Below are 27,445 nucleotides of genomic sequence, written 5' to 3' on the forward strand. Positions count from 1 at the left end.
CTACATACGCACAATGTTGTTTTTGTGGTTTGTTACCTAGACCGCAGCACTACAAATAAAAAACACAAAATAAAAAATTTCGCTGAATAAACATTTTACAAATATCCATGGGCATGATATACACCAGGTGTTTACAATCTTTTTTTTTAAACACTGTTGCGGTCATACAGTCAGGATTATTATAAATGCATGCTTAATTAAACTAAACATGTGCAACACGGTCATATTCAAACCAAAGCTTCTGCATGCAAATGCAATCTATAAACAGCGACTGCTGTTTACAATGATGTGTATAAATGCAGAGTCTCAACATGACAACATGAAAATTGCAGGCAAAATGAGAGCAGGAATGACTTCATTGGCTTATACACCGCTCTGAATTCACAGTCATACCAAATCTCTGCTTTTTTCCCCCCCTTTTTTAAATTACATTAGACACTGGCATCAACATGGTCACAAAGTTTTACTTGGTCACAATAATCCCACCTCTAGTGTTTGACACGAGTAGTTCTCAGTTGTAAAGCTGCAAAAGTGTTGATACCGCCTTGATAAAGTTCTAATGGCGAGATCCTGCTGTCATTATGTGACAAATTGCTTCGAGATTAGGCACTGGCTCCCGACCAACCCTCATACCGCCTTAGTGAAAAGAGATTGTAGAATTGGTGATTTTACATCAGCTAGAATATACAGAAGTGAGGTTTTGCTTCTCTAATCTTGATTATCAGGAAGAATATGCACCTGGTGAGTACATACTACGTCAAGTAGCAATGCAGTGGCAAATGGGAATGTACTTACACAATAGCCTTCCCAAGATTGAATTTTCTAAGTCAATATGCATAACACAGATTAAAGAAGGGGGGGAAAAAGGTCTAATAATAGCCAAGTCATGACAAACTATCTGACTTTGGTTAACATTTTATAGAAGAAAAAGATAAAGAAAATGTTAACACTGTTTCTAATAACCGTTTACTTTTTAGATGTCATAAGTGTTAGCATGAACTAACATGTTAGCATGTTGTTAGTATAACCCAATTAAGAATTAATATTTTAATTTTTCCTTTTCCAGACAACAAGAAAACAGGAAATTCTCCCTCCCTAGACAGATTATAAATAAGACCAATAGCTAGCGTTGATGTGGTTGATACTGCTTATTTTATATCATGGGTGAACTGTCAATAAATACGGTCTGCAGTCATTCTGTAGTGTACATGAGGCTTTTGGGACAACATTTGGGTTAGAGGTTATATATGGGGCTTAGCCTTGAATATGCAAAGGTCAGCCTATTTAATGACCAATCACTGCTCTTTATTCCTGGTACTTACCTCAACCTGAAGACGACGAAGCATTTTCAGTTATTGTCCCCAATCTGGATTTTTCAAAGCCATCGAAGGACCCACCTTCATCCCCCTTAGCCTCCTCTTTCCCTACATCAGCCTATGCTTATACAATTTATTTACTTATGTACTACTACTACTAATTAACTACTTCTCTTATTAAAATAGGAATTTATTTCATCATTCTTAAGTTTATAATTGCTCTGTAAAGCAGAGGTGTCATACTCACTTTTTTTCATGGGCCCAATCTGATCTCAAGTGGGCCAGACCAGTAAAACTATTGCATAATAGCCTGTATGAAAAACACCCCTTTAAATGTCTCCTCTCTTTTATAAGTGCAAAGAACTACAAGCAGCTTCTTCAAATGTTCATTTTTTCACATTCGATGAACCATCAATTGTAAAATGAAGGTGTAATTAAGATAAATACGTAAAAACAAATGAATTTCAACACGTCCATTTTACTATATTTGGCAGGTCCAGCCGTCATTACATGTACATTACAATTCACAGATCACAGTGGATCCAAAATAGGCACAAAACTCTTACATGTCCAGTTTTTGTAAATAGACAAAAAAAAAAAAAATAGCATTTTATGCATTTACAATTGTAAAAATTTGGCTATATCTAAAAATACTTCCACTATTTTGCATACATGATTTCTCCTGTGTAGTAATGCTGGCATCACGTCGCCAGACCAAGAACTGCAGTGCATTTTATTGAAATAAAGAGAGTAATTAATGTCTTTGCAAAGCTATCCGGTGGGTGGAATTGGACTCTGTAGTTGGCTGCTTTTGGTCCTCGGGCCACATGTTTAACAACCCTACTGTAAAAAGCATTTGGGTTACAGTTTTTAGAAGCAAGTCATATATATATATATATATATATATATATATATATATATATATATATATATATATCCCTCGACGTATAGGCGCACACGTACACCAAACAATCGTATGAAGTGTGTGTTGCAGGAACAAGCCTGTGGCCTACTATGGAAGCCTCCTCTACAACCACAGGTAGAAATGATACAAATGTAGCCTCGGCCGATTATTGCACTTATCACAGTTTAGTGGCTCAGACGAAACAATGTTGCAACCATCAACACAGCGCCATGCTATCTAGAAAACACACCGAGATGGATGTTATATATTTGAATGCAGTGCGATATAGTAGGAGCAAAGACCTAACATAAGCAGCCGTTACATTTTCCTGTCTGCTGTGTCAAATGTGCCACAAATAGTCGCCAGCCTAGGCTTAATAAGCGTGTATTTTTGTTTCGAAAACTCATTTGCACAGGCCTAGTTGCTAATAAGAGTGTAGGCTATGTCGAGAAGGGATAAGAAATATCTGGGCCACAAGCTGCAGGCTACTGTCAGCCCTGGGGTATTGCACAGAGAGCGCGACAGGGAGCCAAAAGTGGGTGAGAAAAGCGTTTCCTTCTCGCCACAGCTCTACGTTTTTTCGACCGTTCACTCAAAGCGGAACGCTCGCTACGAGCGAGAACCTGTCAAAACTGAGCTATATTCGACACATTAAAGCACAGGCCTGTCCACTGGTGTGTTCACCAGTCGGCGGAGGTTGAAAATAAGAGTCGTTGCTGCTTACCATCTTGCAGGTCGGATGATGAAATCCAAGCGATGTGAACGGAAAAGGAGGTTACAACAGCAGAAGTCAGCAGGCCGCCGAGCTGTGGCGAGAAATACAAGAAAAATACGCTGTAGGTGCTCTCGGCTCTCGTCCTGGCTTTACACCCAGGTTCAGGATCTCTTAACCGTTTCTCTCTCCTTCACCGAGGCTTTCACTGCAGTGGCTGAAGGGAGGGAGACCCGCTGGGAGGGGACAGTAAGCGGAGGAGGAGGTTCGGTTTGACAAGCAGGCGGTGGCGGAGGGGAGGAGAGAAGAGTCGAAGGGGGGGAGGTGCAGCAGTACTGTACATCCGGGAACTGCTGGGTCTATCGATTTATTTATTTATTTGTATTCCTGCTTCGAGTACAAGTTTGTGCACGTGCTCCCCCAACTGGCTTTATGGCTGTACTACAGGAAGTGGCCAATCTAGCCTTCGTCCCCTGAACCTCGTTATATCCAAGTTTTACATGGAGTTCATTTTTGCTATAATGCCCTAAAGTGCTTGAATTATTCCTCGGCGATTGTGTTCCATATTGACACGGTAGCTTCACACAGTTGCTGCAGATTCACCTACTGAATCTCCTTGATATGCACCTGCTGTTTCACCACTTGCCAAATGTGCAATACTGGATTGAGAGCTGGTGAGTGTGAAGTCCAGATAAGCATACCAAACTTAATTTCACATTAAAAAAAATAGTCTGAGGTGATTTTACTTTTGTGACATGGTACATTATCATGCTGGAAGCAACAAGATGTCAAAAGATGGGTACACTGTAGTCATTAAGGGATGGACATGGTCAGCAGTAATACTCAGGTAGAGTGTGGTGTTTAAATAAGGCTTAGTGGTCCTACGGAGCCCAAGGTATCCCAAGAAAATACCCCCTCACATTTACACTACCAATAGCCTGAACCACTTATACAAGACAGAATGGGTCTATGATTTCATGTTGTTTATGCAAAATTCTTCTTTTTGACAATGTGCTTGTTTCTAGATTGTCTTATCCTTGTATTTATCCCCAAACGCCTTAATAAATCACCTATAAACATGACCCAAACAACAGCAATATGTTTTGTGCGAGTATGCACATAATGTGATTCTGCAGTATGGTTTCCTTTGTGTCAGCCATTTTCTTCTGTACTATACTTTTTTCGGAGGATGTGCATGGATTCTTTGTTTGTTCCTAATTCCATTCCATTTTTTAAAAATGTATACAGCGCCAATCCACGACAACATTCACCTCAAGGTCTATTATATTGTAAGGTAAAGACCCTACAGTTTTAGAAAGAAACACCAATAATAACACAAACTTCTATGACGAAGCACTTAGTGACAGTGGGAAAGAAAAACTTCTTTTTAACAGAAAGAAACAAAAGGCAAACTGTAGGAGAGACAGCCAGAGTCTAGTAACTGGCCGTGATTAAATACAGTAATGTTGTATAAACACACTGAAAGTGAAAAGAGAAGATTGGAGAAGAAATGCTCCGTCCATTAAGCAAAGCCCCCCCCGCTCCCCACCAGCAACATAAGCTTATTGCTGCATAACAAAGTTTTATTCCTAATCTTAAACATAGCACAGAATGAGTGTGCCACGCAAAAAGATTTTTCATTTTAATGTCTACAATGTAAACAGTCAACACTATCACAAAAAAGGTCAGAACAATACTGAATATAAACTTCACCACAGAAAAAATTTAACATCACATTTGACACCAATTTCTTGCATAGGTAAGTAAAGTATTTAATTGAAAATAGTTGTCATTTCTACAAAGTACACACAGTAACGTAAAAACATTTCACATGGTCCACTCACTGTACAAAAATACATTTTTTTTAAAATATCATATATTTACCACATTAAATAGAACAAAATGGTCCAAATATTCCAAATAAATTATTTGTCTTTACGCACAAATATCCGTGGCAAGGACCACTGTTAGAGGTAGAGAGAATAAACATACACTAGACAGGGTCACAACTTCACCCAAATCCAAAACTCCTATTTGCCACACTGTATTACACAAATGATAAAACACACTGATCCACAACACTACCCTGAGGGTTTCATTCCAAAATTGGGACTATTTTAAAAATCACTCGAAGTGTGACAGCAAGGTTTAGATAATTTCATGGTTGCTGACTCACAAGACTCACAAGTGCAATCCATTGCAAAATGATATGGGCTGAAAACATTTATCAAACAAGACAGTTATGATTTTGGGTAACAACAACTAACCAAAGTTTGCATAGAAGCAGTCAATAATGACTTAAAATGGCAACAGCACCAACAAAACAGCTGTTTGGATAATAAGAACAGCCTTCAGCCTTGGCACAGCATAAATGAAGCTGAATTCAATTGAACCGAACTGAATTCTAAATTTATATTACAGTGACAGAAACAGTTGTTTTGATTCTTGTATAAATTACTGCACTTGTTAAATCAGACAGAGAATGACGTAATTCATTTTTAAGCATGTCTGAAGAATTTCTTTAACCACACTAGAATGCTCTGTGTTTCCTTTTGTGGAAAGTTTGGATTTTGAAATGAAACTCTCTGTAGACGTTCAGTAGCTTCAAAGTACATGCACGTCTGTACAAGCACCATATGTAAACAGATACTGTAACTAAACACACAGGCACTCTCACACACATACACCAATGTACATACATGTAACTCTTGTCACACTTGGGGTTTACCAGATGCCACAAAAAAACTGCATGTGAAAAAAAAATATTTGCCTCATAAAACTTCATTTAATTTTAGCCTCAATAAATGCGAAAAGACTGGAAACATCACTGCATTTTATATTTCAAACCATTAGAAATGAATTAGCAGGAGCCTGAACACATTCTTGAGGGCATAATGGAGGGAAATCCTGCATTTTCTCTTCAAATACCTTTAGTTTTTCCGATATTGGCAGATTGCAGACAGACAGAAAACAGAGTGAAACCACAGAATTGTCTTCATTTCAAAACAACATGCAGATGATTTAAAAAATCTTTCAGACCATCACACAAACATCTCCTTGTTGACCCACATGAGCGTACGCGTGTCGTTGGGTTTGCATTCGTATTCAATGCTGTTGAAGCTGTTTCCCCACTGGCAGTGATCCCTCTTGTTGTAGTTGTAGTACTTCACCTGCCACACCGTTTCAAACATTCCCGCCTCTGTGAACTGAAGCAGAAGCAGATGTACCACTGTGTACATACACTGGCGCACACAATGATGTAGAGCACATGCAGTGTGGTAGACTGGAACATGCATGGGTACTCTCTCTATAAAGGCACAGACTCCTGTTGTATCATGTGTAAAATCATTTGAAGATGTAGTGAAAAGGGAGCATACTGACAGCACAGATGGATGCACACACAGGCACACGCACACACACACACACACACACTTCCAAACACACACACCAGATCATCCCATAGGCCTCAGCGTGTGAACTCAACAGATGGGTCACCCATATAAATGTATGTAGACACAAATAACACAGTATTTCATAATGTATTTATATTTCATTTTACTGCCAGAAAACCAGAAACTTTAAATTTATAAATATATATTAATGTATTTTCATGTAAAATCTTAGCATTGGGTGTTCTCATTGCCATAAAAATCTATGTAGTGCTGCTTGCTGAAAAAAAAATGTACCATCTTCAATGATGTCACACTTTCTAAAATGGAACTTGAGCAAGGAAAGCGGAGGATGCTGGAGAAGCTGCGATTAAAGATACAAAGTGAATCTTCAGGGAAGTGTTTTTATCTATGGTGCATGAAAAGCTGTGACTGAGTGGGCAGTGCATGTGATAAAATATATACATGGGGTGCTGACGGTTCTTTAAGTTATCACTTTAACCTGTTAAGTTAAACTGTCTTAACTTGGCAAAGGCTAAGGCCGATTAACTTCTTATTTGCCAGCATAAAAACTATTTGTTTGACAGCACTCACTGGATATTCAAAACAATGGGATAGTCCATGGAGCTCACTGAAGTCTAAGAAAGAAGGTCTTCTTGAGATTTGAGATTCCATTTGAGAGTCCAAGATCACCTGTTGAAACAATTCTATATATTAAAACTTAGTTGGATTTGTCACTACTTTGCCAATACCCAAAACTGTCACCCTGAGATGAGAGGAAGTTGACTGAGATGTTCAGGAACTACTACCAAGGCTCAAGCCTGCCATGAACTGCAAACTGCTGGAAAACCAGCATCCTTGGGCAACCTACCGCCTACTGGTGTTGGCCAGAGGGGCCGATGGCGCGATATGGCAGCCTCGCTTCTGTCAGTCTGCCCCAGGGCAGCTGTGGCTACAACTGTAGCTGCCTCCACCAGTGTGTGAGAGTGAATGAATAGTGGTATTGTAAAGCGCTTTGGGTGCCTTGAAAAGCGCTATATAAATCCAATCCATTATTATTATTATTATTACTGTTCAGAGTGAAAAGTTTTATGTCACTGTGGAGTGAGAGGGTACAGACCTGCCCCTTGAAATTTAATTGAAAATCCGACACCTTCAGCCTATATGGACAAGCGGATTGTCTTCTGGAAAAAAGTTTTTGATAGGACAAAATAAAGACTGAGCTACTTTGGCCGCAGTGAGAAGAGGTATGTTCTGAGGAATAAAGATGAGGATTTCAAACCTAAGAACACTGTAGCAACCGTCAAACACAGTGGTGGTAACATCATGATCTGGGGGCCGTTTGCTGCCATTATTACTGGTACATTGCACAAAATTGATGGAATAAAGAAGGAGGAGACCTGCTTCCAAATTCTTCAACCTTGCCTCAAATCAACAGCTAGATGGTTGAAACTTGGACAGAGTTGGGTGTTCCAGCAGGACAATAACTGGAAACACACATCAAAGCTCAGTCCATGTCAGGAAACAAACCAGTTTAAATGAACTCTACCAACTCTGTCACAAACAGTGGTCAAATATCCAGCCATAATAATGCCAGGATCTTGTTTATGGCTACCAAAATTGAGATACATCTTGGTGGAGAGTGGCCGAGCTAAGATCTTGTGGGATTTCCAGATACAGACGTACAAAATGGTGGTGGCTAACCAACCAGACATAGTGGTGGTAGACAAGCAGAAAGCAGAAGAAGATGGCCATAGTGATAGGTGTAGCGATACAGAATAACAGCAACATCAGGAAGAAGGAACACAAGAAACTTGAGAAGTACCAAGGGCTCAGAGAAGAGCTCGAGAAGATGTGGAGGGTGAAGGTAACAGTGGTCCTAGTGGTAATCGGAGCACTAGGTGCAGTGACTCCCAAGCTAGGTGAGTGGCTCCAGCAGATCCCAGGAACAACATCCAAGATCTCTGTCCAGAAGAGCACAGTAAGGAACAGCTAAGATACTGCGCAGTACCCTCAAGCTCCCAGGCCTCTGGTAGAGGACACGAGAGAAGAATTTATATATATACTTTTGACTCTGTGTGGATTACAGAAAATATAAATAAATTCAAACTGATAATAATAATAATACATTTTATTTGAAAGCGCCTTTCAGAACACTTAAGGACACTGTACACAGCATAACACATAAAACAAATTTAAAATAGCAGAGTAGAAAGGTTATGTGGGATAAGCAAATTTGAACAAGTGAGTTTTGAGTCTAGACTTAAAGAGAGAAGAAAGTGATATTTCCTTAATCAGGAAGTAGGGAAATCCAGAGTCGAGGAGCAGAGCAACTGAAAGCCCTGCTCCCCATGGTGGAAAGACGGGCAAGATGGGGAGAGGGGACAGAGAGAGAAAGAGAAGAAGAAGATCTGAGACACCGAGATGGGATGGTGATCTAAACCAAATCAGAGAGATATGGAAGGGAGAGATGATGAATTGCCTTAAGTGTATACAAAAGTATTTTGAAATTGCTGCGATATTTGACCAGGAGCCAATGAAGCTGCTGCAGGACAAGAGTGATGTGATGGATAGAAGGGGTCCTGGTGATAATATGGGCAGCAGAGTTCTGGATGCGTTGGAGCTTGTGGATGGATTTTAGAGTAAGACCGAAAAGAAGTAAATTACAGTAATCGATGGCTATGAACAAGAATGGCAGTGGCATGTGGAGTGAGAAAAGGACAGAGACGATTAAACTTGTGCATCTAATTGTTGTTTTTTTGAAGTCATTAAAGACATATGCTTTACAATCAAGCCACCCTGGAAAAAGTAATTAAAAGTTCAAAATTAACATGACATTCATGACCATGATGAATATATATAGCCTTCTGATCACAACAGTAATATTACACAAATATTGAGATATGATATAAATATATAATATATAAGTTGTGAATATGCTTAAATGTAGGTGTAAATATAAAAGTAGTCTTAAGTACTCCTACGCTCATAAAATACTGTATCAGGCTATCACAAATCAATGGACCGGTGATGCAGCTGTGCCACACATCACCGATTAAAATCACTTTAACATAACGTTTCTTTTTGATTAAATGCCTCAACTCCTCACGTGTCATGTTTCTCCCTCAGGCATAAGAGGACCTAAGACTTGAGAACGCAAGCAAAGGAATCAAGGACATACCAGCTGAGACTCACTGTATATCATGAGGTTGCTTTCCCTCCATTGTGATTGTCTTTCCTTCTTTAATTAGTCTTGTCTATTCAATTACTCTCTGCACACCCACACACACACACACACACACACACACGAATATGTATGTCCTGTGTAAATTGTCAGTCCATCTGTATTCTTGGATTCCTGATTTCTCCGTTTGGCTTATTGTGAGTTCGAATCAGCTTAGCATTAAACCTGGATTTTGGTGTATTCCTGCCTCATGTGTCCTTCATCTGGGTCCTCATTTGCATAAAACATAGTAGAAAGTTTGACAGAATTACTTCTATTAGTTCAGTGTTAAGTTCCAATCTTAATCCAAGTGTATTAACAAACTCTGTTAACACACAACTGACCGCAGTCACTGTTAACCTTTTTGGGTTTGTTTCTTAGCCACCTGTGTTAGAACATTAGAGAGATTTCTGGGTTTCGCAAAGCTGATTAAGAATAAAACATCACCATGGGCTCCAGGAAATTCAATACTTGATATTTTTACTGTTCACTGGAAGACAGAGCAGAGTTGAAACCCTAAATAGGTTATATTTCCACCCTTGAAACATTCATCATCTACCTGGTAACCTTGGATAAAAAAATGAGGCTATCAAGATACTCTGTAACCATAGAAACACTGCCAGAACCAGAACCATGACAACATATACAGGCATGGTAAGACCATCACTTGACATTAATCTCAGGATTATAAGAACATTATGAAACACAGGTATAGATGAGGTGAAGTGGCTGAACACAGATGAGATCACTTGGTGATTAAAGGGCTGGTGAAGACCAAATCTTTCTATCAGCAGGTTTTGATTTTAATCTGTCTCCATCCCATTTATTCCTATTTTCAGTAAAAATGTGTGCCACAGTTATTATTATGTTGAAGTAATTGTAAGATATGACACAACAAAGCTGGTGGAGGATCTAGAGATATATTAAGAAGACCAGGTAAGTAGTCTAAATGCATCCAGATTAAGAATAAATAGATGATCTGGTTATTTCTGGAGCCAAAAAGGGCCTTGGTTGCTACAATGAAAAACACAAAACACTACCATGTTTAACGTCTTAAAATGAGTGGAACTGAAAACATGACTTGCAAAACTGATAAAAAGTCAATCAAGAGAACCAAAATCCAAATTGAAGATACATGAATGATAAAACCATCGTTAAAGAATTAGAATTTTTTTTTAAAGAGCTTACTGGGAACAGGGAAGCTCTTCATCAGGTTTCTTTACCAGCTCATATCAAAACATAATTCCTAAACACACGAGAACAGTTCTTCCACCTCTGTGCTGTGCACAGTGTATCCATACCTGTATGCTGACCTGAACTGGTTGCCTCTCTCCACTTTTGGTATGTGCCACACCTTCTGTCTCGTACAGGCCAGTATAGACCACAGACTGTGGGTCTTTAGACTGTTGCTCCAGGGGGAAGGTCACCCCACCCACGCTCATTGACCTGCATTGACCAGATCACACAGCAAAAATAGAATCATCACAAAACAGCAAAGGTATGAAATGCATGAATGAAAATAGTTTTACACAAAGAGGGAGGGAGAGAGAAAAGCAGAGGAAGAGGAAGAGAGAGAGAGCCAGAGAGCCTTGTGTTGACAAATCAGTTGGTGAAATAGGGCTACAGCTGGGCTTCACTGGCTTGCCCCACATTCAGTTCAACACCACCTATGCATCACTGCGTGTGTGACCTAGTTTTACATTGGAGTGCTCCTTCAGTGATGTTTTTACATCCTGGTAGTTAAATATCCGACGCTAATCCTTATTGGGAGATGCGAGTACGACAACTCACATTACATAATCATGAATTGTAGGCAAATCCCAGGAGGGCGGTGCCACAAAGCCCAAACACTGGAGTCCTAATCTGCGGGGGATTTGACGTGCAGCCAGTTGGGGTTTATGCTGCCTTTATGTGCTCCACGTAAAATCCAACTTTTGAACGTTGAACTTGGAAACAGTCTCTTTACCCCGTTGAGCGCTCCACCAAGGCTTGCTTCTAATCCAGTTATTATTATTGTTATTATTATTATTATTATTATTATTATTATTATTATTATTGAAAGCTACTTAAAAGAGGAAAAGGGGTGTGTTGTTTTAGGCTCTCTGTATTTTAGGCTTGAAAATCAAAATCAAGCCTAAAATACAGAGACCATCAGAACATCGTTGTAATCGACTGCAGGTTTAAAATCTGCACTTGCCTTCTCTTCAGCATATCTGCTAAAGTCAGTGGTATCAGTGCGTCTGCCTTATCCTTGGTCAGTTACAACAAAGACATGTATCTAATTACTCTCAGTGCAGATGAAGCAGAAAAGCAGTGGTGCTGTAGTGCAGGCTATTTCGCTTTAAATGGGAAATACATTAAATCAGAAACAAACAATACGACAAAGAAGTCCCAATATTTAATAAATTCAGGGAGGATTAATAAAATATTCGTAAAACAACGTCATACAACCCCACAGGTCGCTATAGAAATAATTATTTAAAGGGAAAATATCATCAAAAATGGCAAATCAGACAGAAGGAAAAATCTTCATTATTTGAAAGGCTTTCTGAGCTTTTATCGCCACCCTCCAATAACGTCTATCTGAATGCCTGAAAATATGTCAGCGACGCTCTTTGATAAATGAAATGATCTTTGCGTTTCAAAAAATAGAATATAGATTTAGAATATGGTGATCTGGACGTGATATTTGCCTCCCTGGATTAATAGGTTTCCTAGCAGTTTGGTTGGGTTATGACCTGGACAGGAAAATCCACATGGGCTACCTACGTGGCCTCGACCGCTCCTGGTTTAACAACCACCTCGATTTTGTACTTCGACCCGGTCAGAAGCTTGATGGTTCGGGTCTGTCCGAACCGGGTCCCGTCGGATTTGAAGTACACGGCTGTGTTGTTAGGAAGCATCTTCAGTGAAATCCCAATTTTCACGATCTGCGGAACGTTGGCCATGTTTCCATATAGCTAGTGTATCTCAGGAGGACCGCGGGGTGTGGGAGGGACCGTCGATCAGTTCGTGGAAACTGAGAAATGCCGTGTGGTGAATCCCAGAGAGCACCGCGCAGCACGGGGAATTGCGCTGCGTAATCCCGTCCAACCTCCAGAATATAAACCTAATCCCAACCGTTGCACTGTCTCTCTCTCCCCCCCTCTCTATACACACTCTATCACCGACTCTAGCCACCATCCTCTCGGTCGCTCTCTCACCTATCGTCACTGTTTGCTTGCAACACAACCAATGCTGCTAGTATAATAGGTCATCTGTTCTCTCTCTTTATATCTATGTATATCTACGTTGTCATCGACCAATGTAAAATTTGTGCCTCGCTGTCCTTGGTCCTGAAGTCGTGCCAGTTAAGACAGCGGAGCACTTAAAGTGATCCTCAAAGGACCGATTAATCCTTGAATACTCTTAACACCGCGCACAGCTCTCCTTGGGTTAAGCGTCGAAAGTGACACATCGTCACAAAAACCCTTAAAATGAAGCAGTTTGAATTTTAACCCCCAAATGCACGAAGAAACAAACCTGGTCTCAAATTCTGTTCACAGAGCCGAATGACTGAAATTAGTCAGTGTACAGTAAACAGCATTAGTCTAGCTGGCAGTAGTTTGGAATCTATTTATTGAAAAGAGAAGTGTTATCTATATACACTAGAAAACCCCAATTTTTTCAGGTTTTTATTGAAAATTATGCAGTTTAATGTCTCATTGAGCTCTGAAATGAAAGCATAGTACAAATAAGCAATAAGAGTTAAAAAAGAAATCATGGAATCAATTTAGAAACCAAAATTTATTCTAAACCTTTGACCCAAGTAGCCACCTTTGGCAGATATAACAGCTGAACACCCCGGTGGCACATTACAATAAAAATCAAAAGCTCTTCTCATATCTGTTGCAGAGATTACCATAAATGTGGGGCACATGTAGGTTGCTTTGCTTTCACTCTTCTGTCCAGTTCGTCCCAAAACCAGCTCGATGGAAGAGACTATGCTGGCCACTCCATACTTTCAAGCTTACTGTCTTGTTCTTTTTTCCTAAGTAAGTTTCTGGCATAGCTTGGACTTATGTTGTGGGTCATTATCTTGCTGTAGGATGAACCCCTGACCAACTAGGAGCCGCCCAGAGGGTGTTGCATGCCGCTGCAGAATGCTGTGGTAGCTGTTTTGGTTCAGGGTGCCTCTCACGCTGTACAAGTCATTGACCCTGGATCCAATAAAACAGCCCCAGACCATCACACTTCCTCCTGCATGTTTGACAGTTGATGCCACACACTGTGGAACCATCCTTTCGCCTACTCAATGGTGTACAAAGATCCTGTGTGATGAACTGAAGATTTCAAATTTTGTTTCATCAGTCCATAATACCTTCTTCCAGTCTTTAGTAATCCAATGGCGGTATTTCATGGCCCAGACAAGCCTCTTTGTCTTATTCTGGCATCTTAGCAATGGCTTTCTTGCTGCAACTCATCCTGTCAAACCTGCAGCTCGAAGTCTTCTCTGCAGTTAAAACTGAGACTTGCTTATTACGACCACTATTAAGCTATGCTTGAAGCTGTTGAGCCCCCTATCACGCAAGCTGTTAACTCCTAGAAACTTGTCCCCTGATTCAGTTATGGCTTTGGGTCTGCCAGACCTCTTCCTGTCAGAGTTTGCCCCATTTTCTGAGTGCCTTTTAATGGTGAAGGAAACTGTACTCACTGACGCTTTGAGATTCTTTGCAATTTCTCTGTAGGACTGACCTACATTTTTAAATGTTATAATGTTTTGTCTCTCTTCCATTGGTGATTGTCTTTTTCTCGCCATTTTGGCAGCAACACACAACTTTCTGCAGTACAATACTGTTCAGCTGATGCTCACGAGGCTATGGTACCACAGTATGTTCCAACACTGCTTTTATGCAGACAGAGGCGCTTGTAAGTAATCCAGAAAAGTTGGAACACCTGTAGGAATTAGTAGACCAGCTTTTAAGGCTTGATCAACGTCTATTGCTGCAGAACAGCTTTAAATTGTTAACCCATTATGTGTCCCCCGAAAAAGGCCTTTTTTGTATAACTCTAAAAATGTACATTATTTTTCACTTTTGGGTAAACTTACCCTTTTTTTAACCTCTGCCAGTTCACCACTTACCTTTGTACCATTTCAAGCTATCCATTCATGGGTTTTTACGACTGGAATTGCAATAAATAACTGGAAAAATTTAGGTTTTCTAAAACGTTTGACCTGTAGTGTATATTCATAAAAAAATGAACATGAAATTACATTTTCCTCTTTTTTAAATCATTCCTCCAGCCATGATTTATATCAAAAAATAAATATGAATAAAAGACTATAACTGATAGGGATAAACCAGAGAGAAAGAAAGGAAGAAAATCTCTTCATGTATGCTCAATCAAATCAATCAAAAGTCAAAACCACGATAAAATGGAAATATTCATGAGAAAATTCAAGAACGTCTAGATCAGGGGTAGGCAACTCCAGGCCTCGAGTGCCGGTGTCCTGCAGGTTTTAGATCTCACCCTGGGTTAACACACCTGAATTAAACGATTAGTTCATTACCAGGCCTCCGGAGAACTTCAAGAAATGCTGAGGAGTCATTTAGCCCTTTAAATAAGCTGTGATGGATCATGGACACATCTAAAACCTCCAGGACACCGGCACTCGAGGCCTGGAGTTGCCTACCCCTGGTCTAGATAGACGCTGTGGCGCAGGCCATGAAGTGGGTAACCCCCGTACGTCCTATGATTGACCACTAGAGGTCAGGCTTGGATTGGAACTGGAACAAGCCATGTACGCGAATAATAACTGTATTGTTTTTCTAGCTAACGTGGTGGAAACTGATGGCCATCACTTCTACAACTATTACTAATACAAAAGCTGTTAAGTTGGGCCTGAAAATACTTAGTTGTAATTAAATACAAAAGAAGTTAGTGACAAGTGATCAGATAGAAGGTTTAGGGTAAAAAACCATTCAGCTTCAGGGCTACCGAAGTGGAGTTGTTTAAGTTATTATGGCAAGCAAGCAATTAAATAAATAATTAATTACAGCTCTTAAATTCAAGCCTAATTCATGTTTTTTTTTTCGAGAACACATCGTGTACATTTAACTGGATGTATCCAGTAAAGGTGGAAAATAAGGCAGTAGTTCTCCACGGGTCACGTGATCGGTCAGTAGGGAAGAGCGTGACGCAGCTGTTACCAGCAAAGCATATTCTGTTTTGGGCGGAAATAGTTTTGGACCGAGCGGACCATCTTGTCTACAGCTGCTGAGTCCAGTTCTGTTTACTGTAAACTCTGTTTCTCCTAGTATGTAATAATGTTAATGTGCTGTTCATTCTCCTTTAAGTGTAAGCAGTCATTCAAGTTTTATTTAGGCATATGTGTGTAGGTTAATCCTTGTACAGTCTTTAGTATTTCCCTTTACAGGCTACTACTTCATAGTTAACTTCCTCTGAAAGTCTTACCCCCAGAGGGACTTTCTTTCTTTGTAGAAGCGTTTCAAAGAAACTATGTTATTAGCTGTAGATAAGGTATCTTTATTTTGCTATTTGATGCATTTTCTTACATAAACCAAGCACAGTGATCACGCTTTGGGGGGTTATTGGGCAGTTTCATCACCTGCGTAAAATCTGCGTCATCGGTGCATATATATCTCTCTTGACGTTTCTTCGGTTAACATTTATCACCCAGATTGAAAATCTGCTATCGTTCAAGTCCAGATTTACGACATCTAATAATCTCGTGGCGCGGGTGGTGCTGCGCCCTTCCCGTCTGATGCGTAAAAGAGCACCATGACTAGCAGAGCACCGGCAGGCTTCACACACTTTGCCAGAAAGAGCCAAACCGGCGTGAGAGTGAGTTGAGTAACAAAGAGAGTGTGGGAGAGCCCTCCCCCCCGTCAAATGTATCGATGGATCCACACCTTCATAACCCAACTCTTCTTCAGCTTCGCGCAGATGGCCAAAGTGTCCAAACCAGACCGTGAAACTGTTCAGCCAATAGATTAGTTATTTAACTCTTCATCCACTGCTTTGTTGTACTTAGTGTGTAGTGAAAGTCAAAGTAGCCACACACCCTCTGGCCCCAAAGCACTTGGCTACACGTGAATGTCTGCCGGTCTCCCAGCGCACTCCACGCTTGCGCTAGTTATGCCATGCCGCGAAGTCTTACCGGCGACGAAAGCGGCGGCAGCGGGATCTGGCTAAAGACCTCGACTGGACGTCGGGGGCAGGACTACCCACTAAAAGATGTGGAGTGCGGACGGCAGACTATGAATAACGTTGTGGGTGTCGGGGACGGTCTCCTGTCTCCAGCCGCGGCAGGTGCGGTGGGAGCGGAGAGGAAACAGGGCGCCCGCCTGAGTCTGCTGGGGAAGCCGCTGACCTACAGCGCGCAGAGCAACCGCAGAAACGCACGCTACCGGCGGCTCCAGAATTACCTCTACAACGTTTTGGAAAGACCGAGGGAATGGGCTTTTGTTTACCACGCTTTTGTGTGAGTACTTATGCTTGTGCAGCACAGAACTAAACACTACAAGTCGTTTAGAATCTCATGTTTATGCTTTCCGATTGAATAGGAGTTCCCCACCTCTGAAAGCTGAATCAGTAAAATATTTTGTTAGGCAGGGATGAAAGTGAACACACAAGATATCAAAATTTGTATTAATTTTTCTGCTGATGATAATGATCAGTTTGGGTCATGATACATTTATATATCACTATCTCTGTGGTTTCTTCTTCTCTATGGAAGATGTTTGCATCTTCCTCTAAACATCCAACATGTCAAAAACCATGTAAACACTTTTTGATTTAACCTTATTTATCTTCAAGGTCTTATGCCAGTTGTTGATACATTTAAATGGAATGAATATGTTACTTTTTGAATGTGACCACCTGTTGCTCCAGGTGTGCAGAAAAGACTAAGAACACAAAGCTGAAAAGGTTAGAATATAACAAGCATGTGTGCTAGTGTTCAGAAAAAGCAGACACAGTGCAATGCTACTATCCTCCAGGACATTACTGGTAGCTCCAGCAGTTTTTGAGCTCTTTAAGATGATCAGCAGACTGTCAGCTGAAAATGGAAAAATGTAATAACTGCTGCTCCCTTGCATGATCTTGGTTCTTTCATCACTTCTTTCTACAGAGAGTGGCACTGGGAAAAGCCCTGAAGGGACAATTTTAAAGCTGACATGTTGCAGTTCTTAAATTCAAACCAGTCCTCTACTGACCACAGCTTGTTTTTTCTTCCTTTTTGGTTATTTTTCTGGTGTGAAAATGCTTCATGATCAAAATTTCTGATTAAAAAAAAATAGCATCCAGCTTCCTCTTTCTTCATGCAGTTTCCATTAGCCATGGATTATTGCTAACATTCAAGCAAAGCTTTTCTTGCTCATAGCTGTCAAGATCTAGCTAAACTATCACAATTTGTTGTTCTATTGCTCTTACGAATCCTAGGATGTTTATCAACATGACACACACGTACTGTAAACTGTATCTATTATCCACATCCAACAGTTGTGGTCATATTTTTAGAGAAAGCTTTTTGAGCACTCATATACAGTGACAACCCTCAAAAATTCGTCTCTGCTTTTCCCTTTTTGGTGTGCAGATCACCTGTCAGTAGAAGTGTGTAGGTGGTGTTGGTGCACTGATTAAGCAAGGGTTTCTGGAAGTAGCTCTTATTTCACTGTCTGCTGTGGTGGCTGTTGATTCTCTCTGTTAAACACAGGCTATGCAGTAAACCTATGCAACTCGTTCACACACATACCAGTGTCAGCATGGTTATGGGTACAGATTAAAACACTGGATCCATTCCTTGTGCCAGTCAAGTCCCGTGTGAAGAGAAGGAAGAGGAGCTGTCAGAGGAGGAGCTCCACAGCCGGATGCTGACGTTTTATTTGCACAGGCAGGACAGCTGAGGTCGCAGGGGTTAAGTTGTTACATCTACTCATGACTGCAGCCTCCCACACTTTAGTAGTTTTGGATCAGCTGCACATATGAAATGATTTAAAAGCCTCAAACAATTTGCTTAAGTGAGATGAAGAGAGCTTTGGAAAAAAAATACTCCTCCGTGTCAGAAAACATGTGTTTTAATGTCCAGTGGTGGAGAAAGAAAACAGAAACCTAACAAAGCAAAAGACAGGGGCAAAAGTAGGTTAAATTACAGATTTAATTTACTTATTGTAAAAAAAAAAGCAGGTGTAAAAAGAGGTAGATGCATTAGAATACTGCAAATTTTTGTCGTGAAGAGTCAAAATAAATGTATGGTTCCTGATTAGAATAGCGTTTCGTTGATTTAGAGGTAGGCCTGATGATTTTGAAATAATGGAAGTACTTTTGTGCAAATTGAATTTCTAGCCACAAAAAATTGCACTTATTCTTCACGGTTTCCGTCAGTGTATTGGAAGCGCAGCAGTCTATCAGGCCTAAGTTTACCCCCCACTGGGTCTGTGCATCGGTGATTAAAAAAACAAATATATATATATATATATATAAAGCTGCAGGCAAGCACACAGACATTTTAAAGGTAGCTAGACAGACGACAGCATCAGGCAATACAGCAACAAAATGAGTAGAAATGTGCATGAGTTTGGTGATCTTAAAGGTGTCTTACTGTACAACGCCCATCTGAATGTCAGATTCTCTAATTGCCGCCACCACTTCTGGTGTTAGTCAGTTTTTAGATCTCTTCTCATGTGTAGTTTGTCCGGGGTCATTAACTTGTTGCTCTGTTATCCAAGAAACCTTTGAAGCCTTTGAGCAACACATACATAAACTTAAGTCACTGATCTATAAAAAAAAAAAATCTGAATTAATGAATCTTCACGCGTAACTGAAGTTAAACTTTGAAGTCTGGTTTTAATTGAATATAGCAAATCACATCTTCTATTGCAAACTCTTCAAATGCGGATAGTTTTGATCCATCTAGACCACAAATGAAAGCTAGTGTGTAAATGCAGCATCTCGCTGCAACTTGTCCACAGTGTGATGTAGATGTATGGCTTCACAAACTTACAATCGCATGGCTTCACACATGTGTTACTCACAAACACATTCACACGTGGTAAGTGATGAACCAACACACAAACAGCACAAAGCGCATGATTTATAAAAGAAAAGTTCCTTTGATTGTTTAATTAGTAAGCACTTATGTTGAAACAGATGCTGCTGTGTGTGCGTGTGCATGTGTGTGTGTGTGTGTAGATCCACACCGTACAGATGCGTAGGAAAACAGCTGAATGGTGTGTGTAGGTATTTGAATTATAAGTATGTATACTACACTCCTTAGGAATCCCTGATGTGCTCCTGATATCTGCTGATGGGCTGCAGATATCAAGACACTGATAAGCATCTGGGCTTATTTCTTTCCAAATAATGCTCCCACACTGAAACACTGCTGGCATTAAGATTCAATCTCTTAATGAGATGGCGTGTGTTGGGCTAATCACATTTGCTAAAATGGGTTCCAGCCACAGTCTGCATTTGTGTTCTATACTCAAAAGATGATTCCTCTCTGTGCATGTGTTTTAGTGTGTATGAAAGTAATGTCTTACCTATTTTTTTCAGATCTATTTATTCATTTTTCTTGTGTGAGTTTAAGATGATACATGCAGCCTTTTCTGTACATTGACATGTCTAATGTTTCTGTATCGTGAAAGCATTTATTCACGACGTACGCTGCTATTTCCGCAGGTTTAAGCATCCATGTTTTTGTTTTCGTGTCTGAGAACGAGTTGCAGGAACGCTTCAGAGTTTGTGTGAGATTGAATGAGTCACACATGGTGTGAGTGCAACAGCAACTGATTCCAGGGTCATTTTGGTCTGCTGACAGGTAAAATGTCAACATCGCCTGATGATTTGCCAGGTGGATGGACACCTTCTCTAATGACCAACCTCTGTCCCACTTTATCTTTCAACCAGACTGGCTTGTACTGAGTCGCTTATGCGTTAACTGTTGACTTTAACTGGAACTGGGACACTTTTAATGCAATGTAATATTTACTATAATGGACAAAAAAAATCATTAAATGTTGTATGTGATATACATTGGTCTACCAGTGTAAACCTAACTTTAATATTATTGTTTCTCCTGTGTCGCCAAAAAAGCTTGATCTTTTCTTGAGGCAGCATGAGACACCCCACCATTGTCAGACATATCCTTTAGGCACTGGGTAGGGTGTAGCGATTACATGGCTTGGACTTGGGGATGTTTGATCACCTTTGGATGTGGGGAATTTGGAAGTCAAAACCATCCGTGGGGTCTTTGTCATCAGTTTCTGGGATGTTTTTGATACACAGTGGAGTACATTGTCCAGCTGGAGGAAGCTGTTGCTGCAAGGCGGTGCAATTTCTGTTCCTTCCTTCCTTCCTTCCTTCCTTCCTTCCTTCCTTCCTTCCTTCCTTCCTTCCTTCCTTCCTTCCATCCATCCATCCATTCATCCATCCATCATAAACCTTGCAGTTTTAGGTTTCTGTTTTGTGTGTGTGGTTTGTAAATTAACTTTTAATGTTATCTGCAGAAGGTTAGTACATATCTCAGCATTTTTGGCTACCTACTTGTGTTAAACCATGACAGAATTATAGCGGCGAGAGTGAAAAGGAAAGTTTACAAGATGGCAGTGAGACCTGCTATAATATATGTTTTGGAGACGGTGGCACAAACAGAACGACACGAGGTGGAGCTGGAAGTGGCAGAGTCGAAGGTTGTAAGATTTACATTGGGACTCACCAGGATCAGTGTATCAGAGGGACAGCTCAAGTTGAGCAGTCTGGAGACAAAGTTAGCAAGGTGGTGTAGAGACAGTTTGGACATGTGAAGAGGAGGTGTAGTGGATATATTTGACAAAGGTTGTTGAATATGGAGCTGCCAGACAGGAGAAAAAGAGGAAGACTTCCGAGGAGGTTGTGTGGATGTAGTGAAGGCAGACATGCCTTTCAGACCTACAGTTAATTTGTCTGCCACCATTTAATGTAGCAAATATGCCTTTGGACTGTTAGAGTAAGCCATATTATGCAGAGAGAACCCATCCAGGCATAACAAAAAGACAGAAAGATTTTCTACTTATCACTGACTTTTTTTGTATGACTTCTTAATCATCTCATGTTGATTTCTGTTTTTTTCCCCTTGTGGTATCAGTGCACTGCCTACTCAGACCTACCATGTCCAAGTTTGGTTGTCAGCACATAGGCAGTGAGTGGAGTGTAGCAGATGCAAAAGAAATACCAGTGTAGTTACTGATTCAACACAACGTCTTATTATGCAACCCAAGGCTGGACAGAGGAATTGTAGTTGCTGCCTATTTATACTGCTAAAAAATAAGTACTTATAAAATAATAAATATCTAGTAACTTAGTGTTCAACATGCATATATTGTGGAATATTGTTCCTCTGTAGAAATTAAGAAGAATTCAACACTTGTCTTTGTCTTAGTCTTTGTAATCCTCCTTTAGAAGTACATTGTGGTTAGACCTTAAAGATTTTTGTATTGGAAAAGTCCTTTAGAATCTTTAATACAATAATCATCAAACGTGAATTTTATATAATATATGTAATCTCAAACAGTTATTGTACTCAGAGGGTATTTTCTCACTCATGAAACTGCAGGTGCACTGATCAAAAAAAAAATTGCGCTCAGATTTGAAGAACTTAAAAGGAATCCCGAAGAGGCTGCTCTTTGTCTCCTGAGATCATGGTGACATTTGAGACACCTGAGCACATAAAAGGGTCTCTGTGTTTAGGTTCCCTCTTGCTTCCAGGTAGGAAGGGGGTGGTTGGCCAGCACCCAGTGGAAAATGCTGGAAGATGCAAAAGGATCTATTTGATAGGGTGAACAGAAGGAGGGACGTGCGTATGTGGGTGACTGTATAAATACTGTCAGGATGCCATCCGGTGTTTGCATGAGTAGATACAGAGTTGCTACCCTATTAAAGATGTTTGGTGTATGTGTGTGAGCGGGTACTTGGTCATCACTGGGTAATGTAACATATCACAGACACATTGTGTGTCCAGGTCACAAGTTGGCTGTCTGTCTTTCAGGGCCCAATGAAAAGAGGAATGAAGAGGAGGCAAGAGAAGATAACAAACAAACAAAAAACCAACTGTTATCGCATAAAGGAAGTGGTGATGTGGGAGGGAGGGATTTAAGTTTTGTTTTTTATGCATGAAAACACATATAGGCAGTTTTTTGTCGACTCAGTGTGTTGTGAAAGAAAGGTAACATCTGGCTGTGAAGTGTGATTTCAAAGAGTGAAAAAGAAACAGCACCAGCATCCTGTCTAGACAGTTGGATACTGGCCTGTATGCAAGATTTGCAAACACAGTGAAAGATGGATCGCAAAGAAGTAATAACTTTGTGAAGGTCATGTCAACAACAGATTTACAAATTATTTGAACAATTTTATTCCTCCAAAATTAAGTCAAAGAACATATTTAGGAGTTAGGCCCAAATGGAGCTATAGAAAAGACACCTTTTCACCCGGTGATGTGGTTATCAATTAAATCCTAAGCTTTCTAAAGTAACTAATGCACTGTAACAAACTTTTTCTCCCCTTTTGGCTTTTCTATGCTTCACTGTCTCCTGCTAATATCCGACTTGGAAGTGTATCATACGGACATTTGAGATGAGTGTCGATCTGGTGCAGTCAGTTTTGAAGTAAGTAAATAACAGACAGATTTACTTATATACCACACACTGATTTCCCCTCAAAATGAACAAATTCGATAAAAAAAAGAAACTCTTTAAGCTTCTTAGAGATATATGTCAGTGTTGGACCTATAGTGGTCCACATATAAGTGGTTCCTTCCTCTTCATAACATCTGTTTGAAAAGTTTAATTTTTATTCAGCATCATAAAATCTAGTTGCATAAAATTGAGTGTGTCAGCAGTTAGAGTAACACGTTATAGTTTTATGTTGTTGTGATGTCACTCAGCTACAACAAAGACCTGTTTCCAAGCCATCTTAAAGTTTGATTCAGAGGCACTGCAGTATTCATTATTTCATAATAAGATGCCTATCGTCTTTTTAATCAACGATCCTCTAACAGCGTATGTGTTAGATAATAGATAAATAGCACCCGACAGTACTATTCCTAAATCCCCAGATTTAACAATCTAGCTAACTGCTGATGTTCGATCCACCTCAATGCATCAGGAATGAGTTACAAAAAAATGTAGGGAGAAATGAGAATAGTTTGTTATTTAAACTGATGATTAATACGCGAAGAATCACTCCTGACACACAATGGATCATCAGAAAAATCCCTTTTTCCCCATCGACGCCCACTATTCTGCATGATAACTTGTTTTTGTATTGCTTTTATGGCATTTAATTATCTTATTTATTTGACTCTATTTTGTGTACAGTGCTTTGTAACCGGGCGTCGGTGAAAGACACTTTATAAATAAACACATACTTTCTTACACTCTTACTGCACTTGTAACCCAGAGCATTTCACGTCTTCTGACTGCAAAGAGTATGTAATGATTCCCATGACCATCGGTTTATTTACACCCACCACATATTCTCCTCAGTCTTCCTGTGTTAATCACGCTTGCAAATGTGTTAAAAAAAAAAAGAAAGAAGTGAGCTAATTAGTCTGTGCCAGAGTGGAGAGATTTGATGAATCAGACTTTGATGTTAGTGTCATCAGGGAACAAGTCGTCTACATCAGTCAGAGCTCACTGGTGAGAAGAAGATCAGAAGGGATTGCAGTGATAAATATACTGTGACATTCAAGCAGGTCAGACAGCAAGTGTGTATTTCAGGTGTGTGTATGTGTGTTGAATAGGTTGGGAGAGAAAGACCTGGAGTGAGAAAAAAAATTGCATTTCTTTTAAAGTGCATACTTGTATGTCTGAGTTTCATATGTGTGACATGGATATAAAGAAGGAACAGAGTGAATAGGAGGAGAATAGAGTGTGTATGTGTGTGACCATATGAGTAGGAATGCACTATGTGTCGGTTAGTCTTTTTGCGAGAGCGCGTGTGTGTGTGTGTCCAAATCAATGTATGTCTGCTCGTTAGTCATCCAGCAGTCCTCTCGTACATCAGCGGAGGTGCCACTTTGCAGAGCAGACTGCAGCGCTGATGGATGGAGACAGGCTGAGCTTGTTGGTCCTCTTGCCCACACAGAGTGCACCTCAGTTGGGCACGCATTACACCAGCCTCATTCCCCTGTCGCACACAACTCGGACATTACCCTGTCAACTCTTTTAATGAGAACATGGCTCAAAAGCACTCTCACAAATACACAATCATCCATGTTACGCTTATGTGCACACAAGCACCTACGTCACTAAAAATGCACCCGTGCCATTAGAATGATTTAGTATGCAAAGTATGTAATATGCATTCTGTATAAAGTTATTATAATTAGATTTAGGAAGTCATTGACCGCCGTGAACTCCATATGCACATGCATAAACATGGTATTGATCTACTAATTTAACTTTCTGCAAGGACACCTATAAGTGTATTTGCAGAAATTATTGTTTTAATATATGATTGTAATATGAATCTGCATCCCTAGATCTTTTGGTGGTCTAGAAAGTTTAAAGTTTAGTTTTCCCCTTTCTGATTTCTTAGTTTTTAGTCACCATTGCATGTTTCACATCATCAAAAAATATATACATTAGACGAAGAGCAAATACAAAATGCAGTTTTCCAATTAATGATTTAATTTGTTAAGGGAAAAAAAGTTATCCAAACCTAACCGGCCCTATGTGAAAAAGTAAGTGCCCTCTACATCTATCAGTTGGTTGCGCCACCCTTTTGACTGTGGGTGTGACTTTAAAAATAATAAGTGCTGTGTTAGTTTTATATGTAATGGAACACAAACCATCCACAGAACATTTTCCTGAAAGTCTTGGCAAATGTGAAACAAGCCTTTGTGTTCTTTTTGGTCAACACTGGTTTCCGCCTTTTACCCAGTGTCCTTCTCATTGTTGAATCGTGAACACTGACCTTAACTGAGACAAGTGAGGCCTGCAGTTCTTTACAGGGAGTGCAGAATTATTAGGCAAGTTGTATTTTTGAGGAATAATTTTATTATTGAACAACAACCATGTTCTCAATGAACCCAAAAAACTCATTAATATCAAAGCTGAATGTTTTTGGAAGTAGTTTTTAGTTTGTTTTTAGTTTTAGCTATTTTAGGGGGATATCTGTGTGTGCAGGTGACTATTACTGTGCATAATTATTAGGCAACTTAACAAAAAAACAAATATATACCCATTTCAATTATTTATTTTTATCAGTGACACCAATATAACATCTCCACATTCACAAATATACATTTCTGACATTCAAAAACAAAACAAAAACAAATCAGCGACCAATATAGCCACCTTTCTTTGCAAGGACACTCAAAAGCCTGCCATCCATGGATTCTGTCAGTGTTTTGATCTGTTCACCATCAACATTGCGTGCAGCAGCAGCCACAGCCTCCCAGACACTGTTCAGAGAGGTGTACTGTTTTCCCTCCTTGTAAATCTCACATTTGATGATGGACCACAGGTTCTCAATGGGGTTCAGATCAGGTGAACAAGGTGGCCATGTCATTAGTTTTTCTTCTTTTATACCCTTTCTTGCCAGCCACGCTGTGGAGTACTTGGACGCGTGTGATGGAGCATTGTCCTGCATGGAAATCATGTTTTTCTTGAAGGATGCAGACTTCTTCCTGTACCACTGCTTGAAGAAGGTGTCTTCCAGAAACTGGCAGTAGGACTGGGAGTTGAGCTTGACTCCATCCTCAACCCGAAAAGGCCCCACAAGCTCATCTTTGATGATACCAGCCCAAACCAGTACTCCACCTCCACCTTGCTGGCGTCTGAGTCGGACTGGAGCTCTCTGCCCTTTACCAATCCAGCCACGGGCCCATCCATCTGGCCCATCAAGACTCACTCTCATTTCATCAGTCCATAAAACCTTAGAAAAATCAGTCTTGAGATATTTCTTGGCCCAGTCTTGACGTTTCAGCTTGTGTGTCTTGTTCAGTGGTGGTGGTCTTTCAGCCTTTCTTACCTTGGCCATGTCTCTGAGTATTGCACACCTTGTGCTTTTGGGCACTCCAGTGATGTTGCAGCTCTGAAATATGGCCAAACTGGTGGCAAGTGGCATCTTGGTAGCTGCACGCTTGACTTTTCTCAGTTCATGGGCAGTTATTTGGCGCCTTGGTTTTTCCACACGCTTCTTGCGACCCTGTTGACTATTTTGAATGAAACGCTTGATTGTTCGATGATCACGCTTCAGAAGCTTTGCAATTTTGAGACTGCTGCATCCCTCTGCAAGATATCTCACTATTTTTGACTTTTCTGAGCCTGTCAAGTCCTTCTTTTGACCCATTTTGCCAAAGGAAAGGACGTTGCCTAATAATTATGCACACCTGATATAGGGTGTTGATGTCATTAGACCACACCCCTTCTCATTACAGAGATGCACATCACCTAATATGCTTAATTGGTAGTAGGCTTTCGAGCCCATACAGCTTGGAGTAAGACAACATGCATGAAGAGGATGATGTGGACAAAATACTCATTTGCCTAATAATTCTGCACTCCCTGTACATGCTGTTCTGGGTTCTTTTGTGACTTCCTGAATAAGTCGTTGATGCACTCTTGGAGTAGTTTTGCTATGCTGGTCTCCACCTGGGAAGGTTCACCACTGTTCAAAGCTTTCTACATTAATAGGTAGAGGCTCTCACTGTGGTTTGCTGGCTCTGTAACCCTTTCCATAGATAGATGTCAATTACTTTGTTTTACAACAGTTTCTTTAGATTGTGCCATAATGTTCTGTTTTTTGAAATCTTTTAGTCTACTTCACTTTGTCAGACAGGTTCTGCTTGAGTGAGGGTCACTTCACACATGTACTATTCACTTTTCCCCTTCACACACAGAGGGCTCAATGCTTTTC

At 40.2% G+C, this 27,445-nt stretch overlaps 3 protein-coding genes across 5 annotated transcripts in view; 1 reads left to right on the top strand and 2 right to left on the bottom strand.

The window, feature by feature from the left end:
- The window catches only part of ppp3r1a (protein phosphatase 3, regulatory subunit B, alpha a), a 29,210-nt gene extending 26,003 nt beyond the window's left edge, over window positions 1-3,207 (bottom strand). The window contains exon 1 of the mRNA XM_040001003.1: window positions 2,945-3,207. Within this exon, the coding sequence (XP_039856937.1) occupies window positions 2,945-2,947 (3 nt within the window). The 5' untranslated portion in view covers window positions 2,948-3,207. The remainder of the gene's footprint in view (window positions 1-2,944) is intronic.
- Window positions 3,208-4,514: 1,307 nt separating this feature from the next.
- Window positions 4,515-12,962, bottom strand: cnrip1b (cannabinoid receptor interacting protein 1b). The gene is made up of 3 exons (XM_040001004.1): window positions 12,314-12,962; window positions 10,846-10,990; window positions 4,515-6,138 (listed from the first exon to the last, which is right to left on the bottom strand). Exons 1-3 carry the CDS (start codon window positions 12,490-12,492, stop codon window positions 5,974-5,976), a joined length of 489 nt encoding a protein of 162 aa, XP_039856938.1. The 5' UTR covers window positions 12,493-12,962; the 3' UTR covers window positions 4,515-5,973.
- A 2,810-nt stretch (window positions 12,963-15,772) lies between these two features.
- kcnq5a (potassium voltage-gated channel, KQT-like subfamily, member 5a) overlaps window positions 15,773-27,445 on the top strand; it is a 113,448-nt gene continuing 101,775 nt past the window's right edge. Inside the window, exon 1 of one of the 3 annotated variants that reach the window (XM_040000031.1) lies at window positions 15,773-17,030. In XM_040000031.1, coding sequence (XP_039855965.1) covers window positions 16,690-17,030 — 341 coding nt within the window. In that variant the 5' untranslated portion in view covers window positions 15,773-16,689. The remainder of the gene's footprint in view (window positions 17,031-27,445) is intronic. The other 2 variants (XM_040000029.1, XM_040000030.1) reach the window with 2 other exon arrangements.

This window comes from Simochromis diagramma, unplaced genomic scaffold (genome assembly GCF_900408965.1).
Source record: "Simochromis diagramma unplaced genomic scaffold, fSimDia1.1 OVJJ01000596.1, whole genome shotgun sequence".
Taxonomy (NCBI): domain Eukaryota; kingdom Metazoa; phylum Chordata; class Actinopteri; order Cichliformes; family Cichlidae; genus Simochromis; species Simochromis diagramma.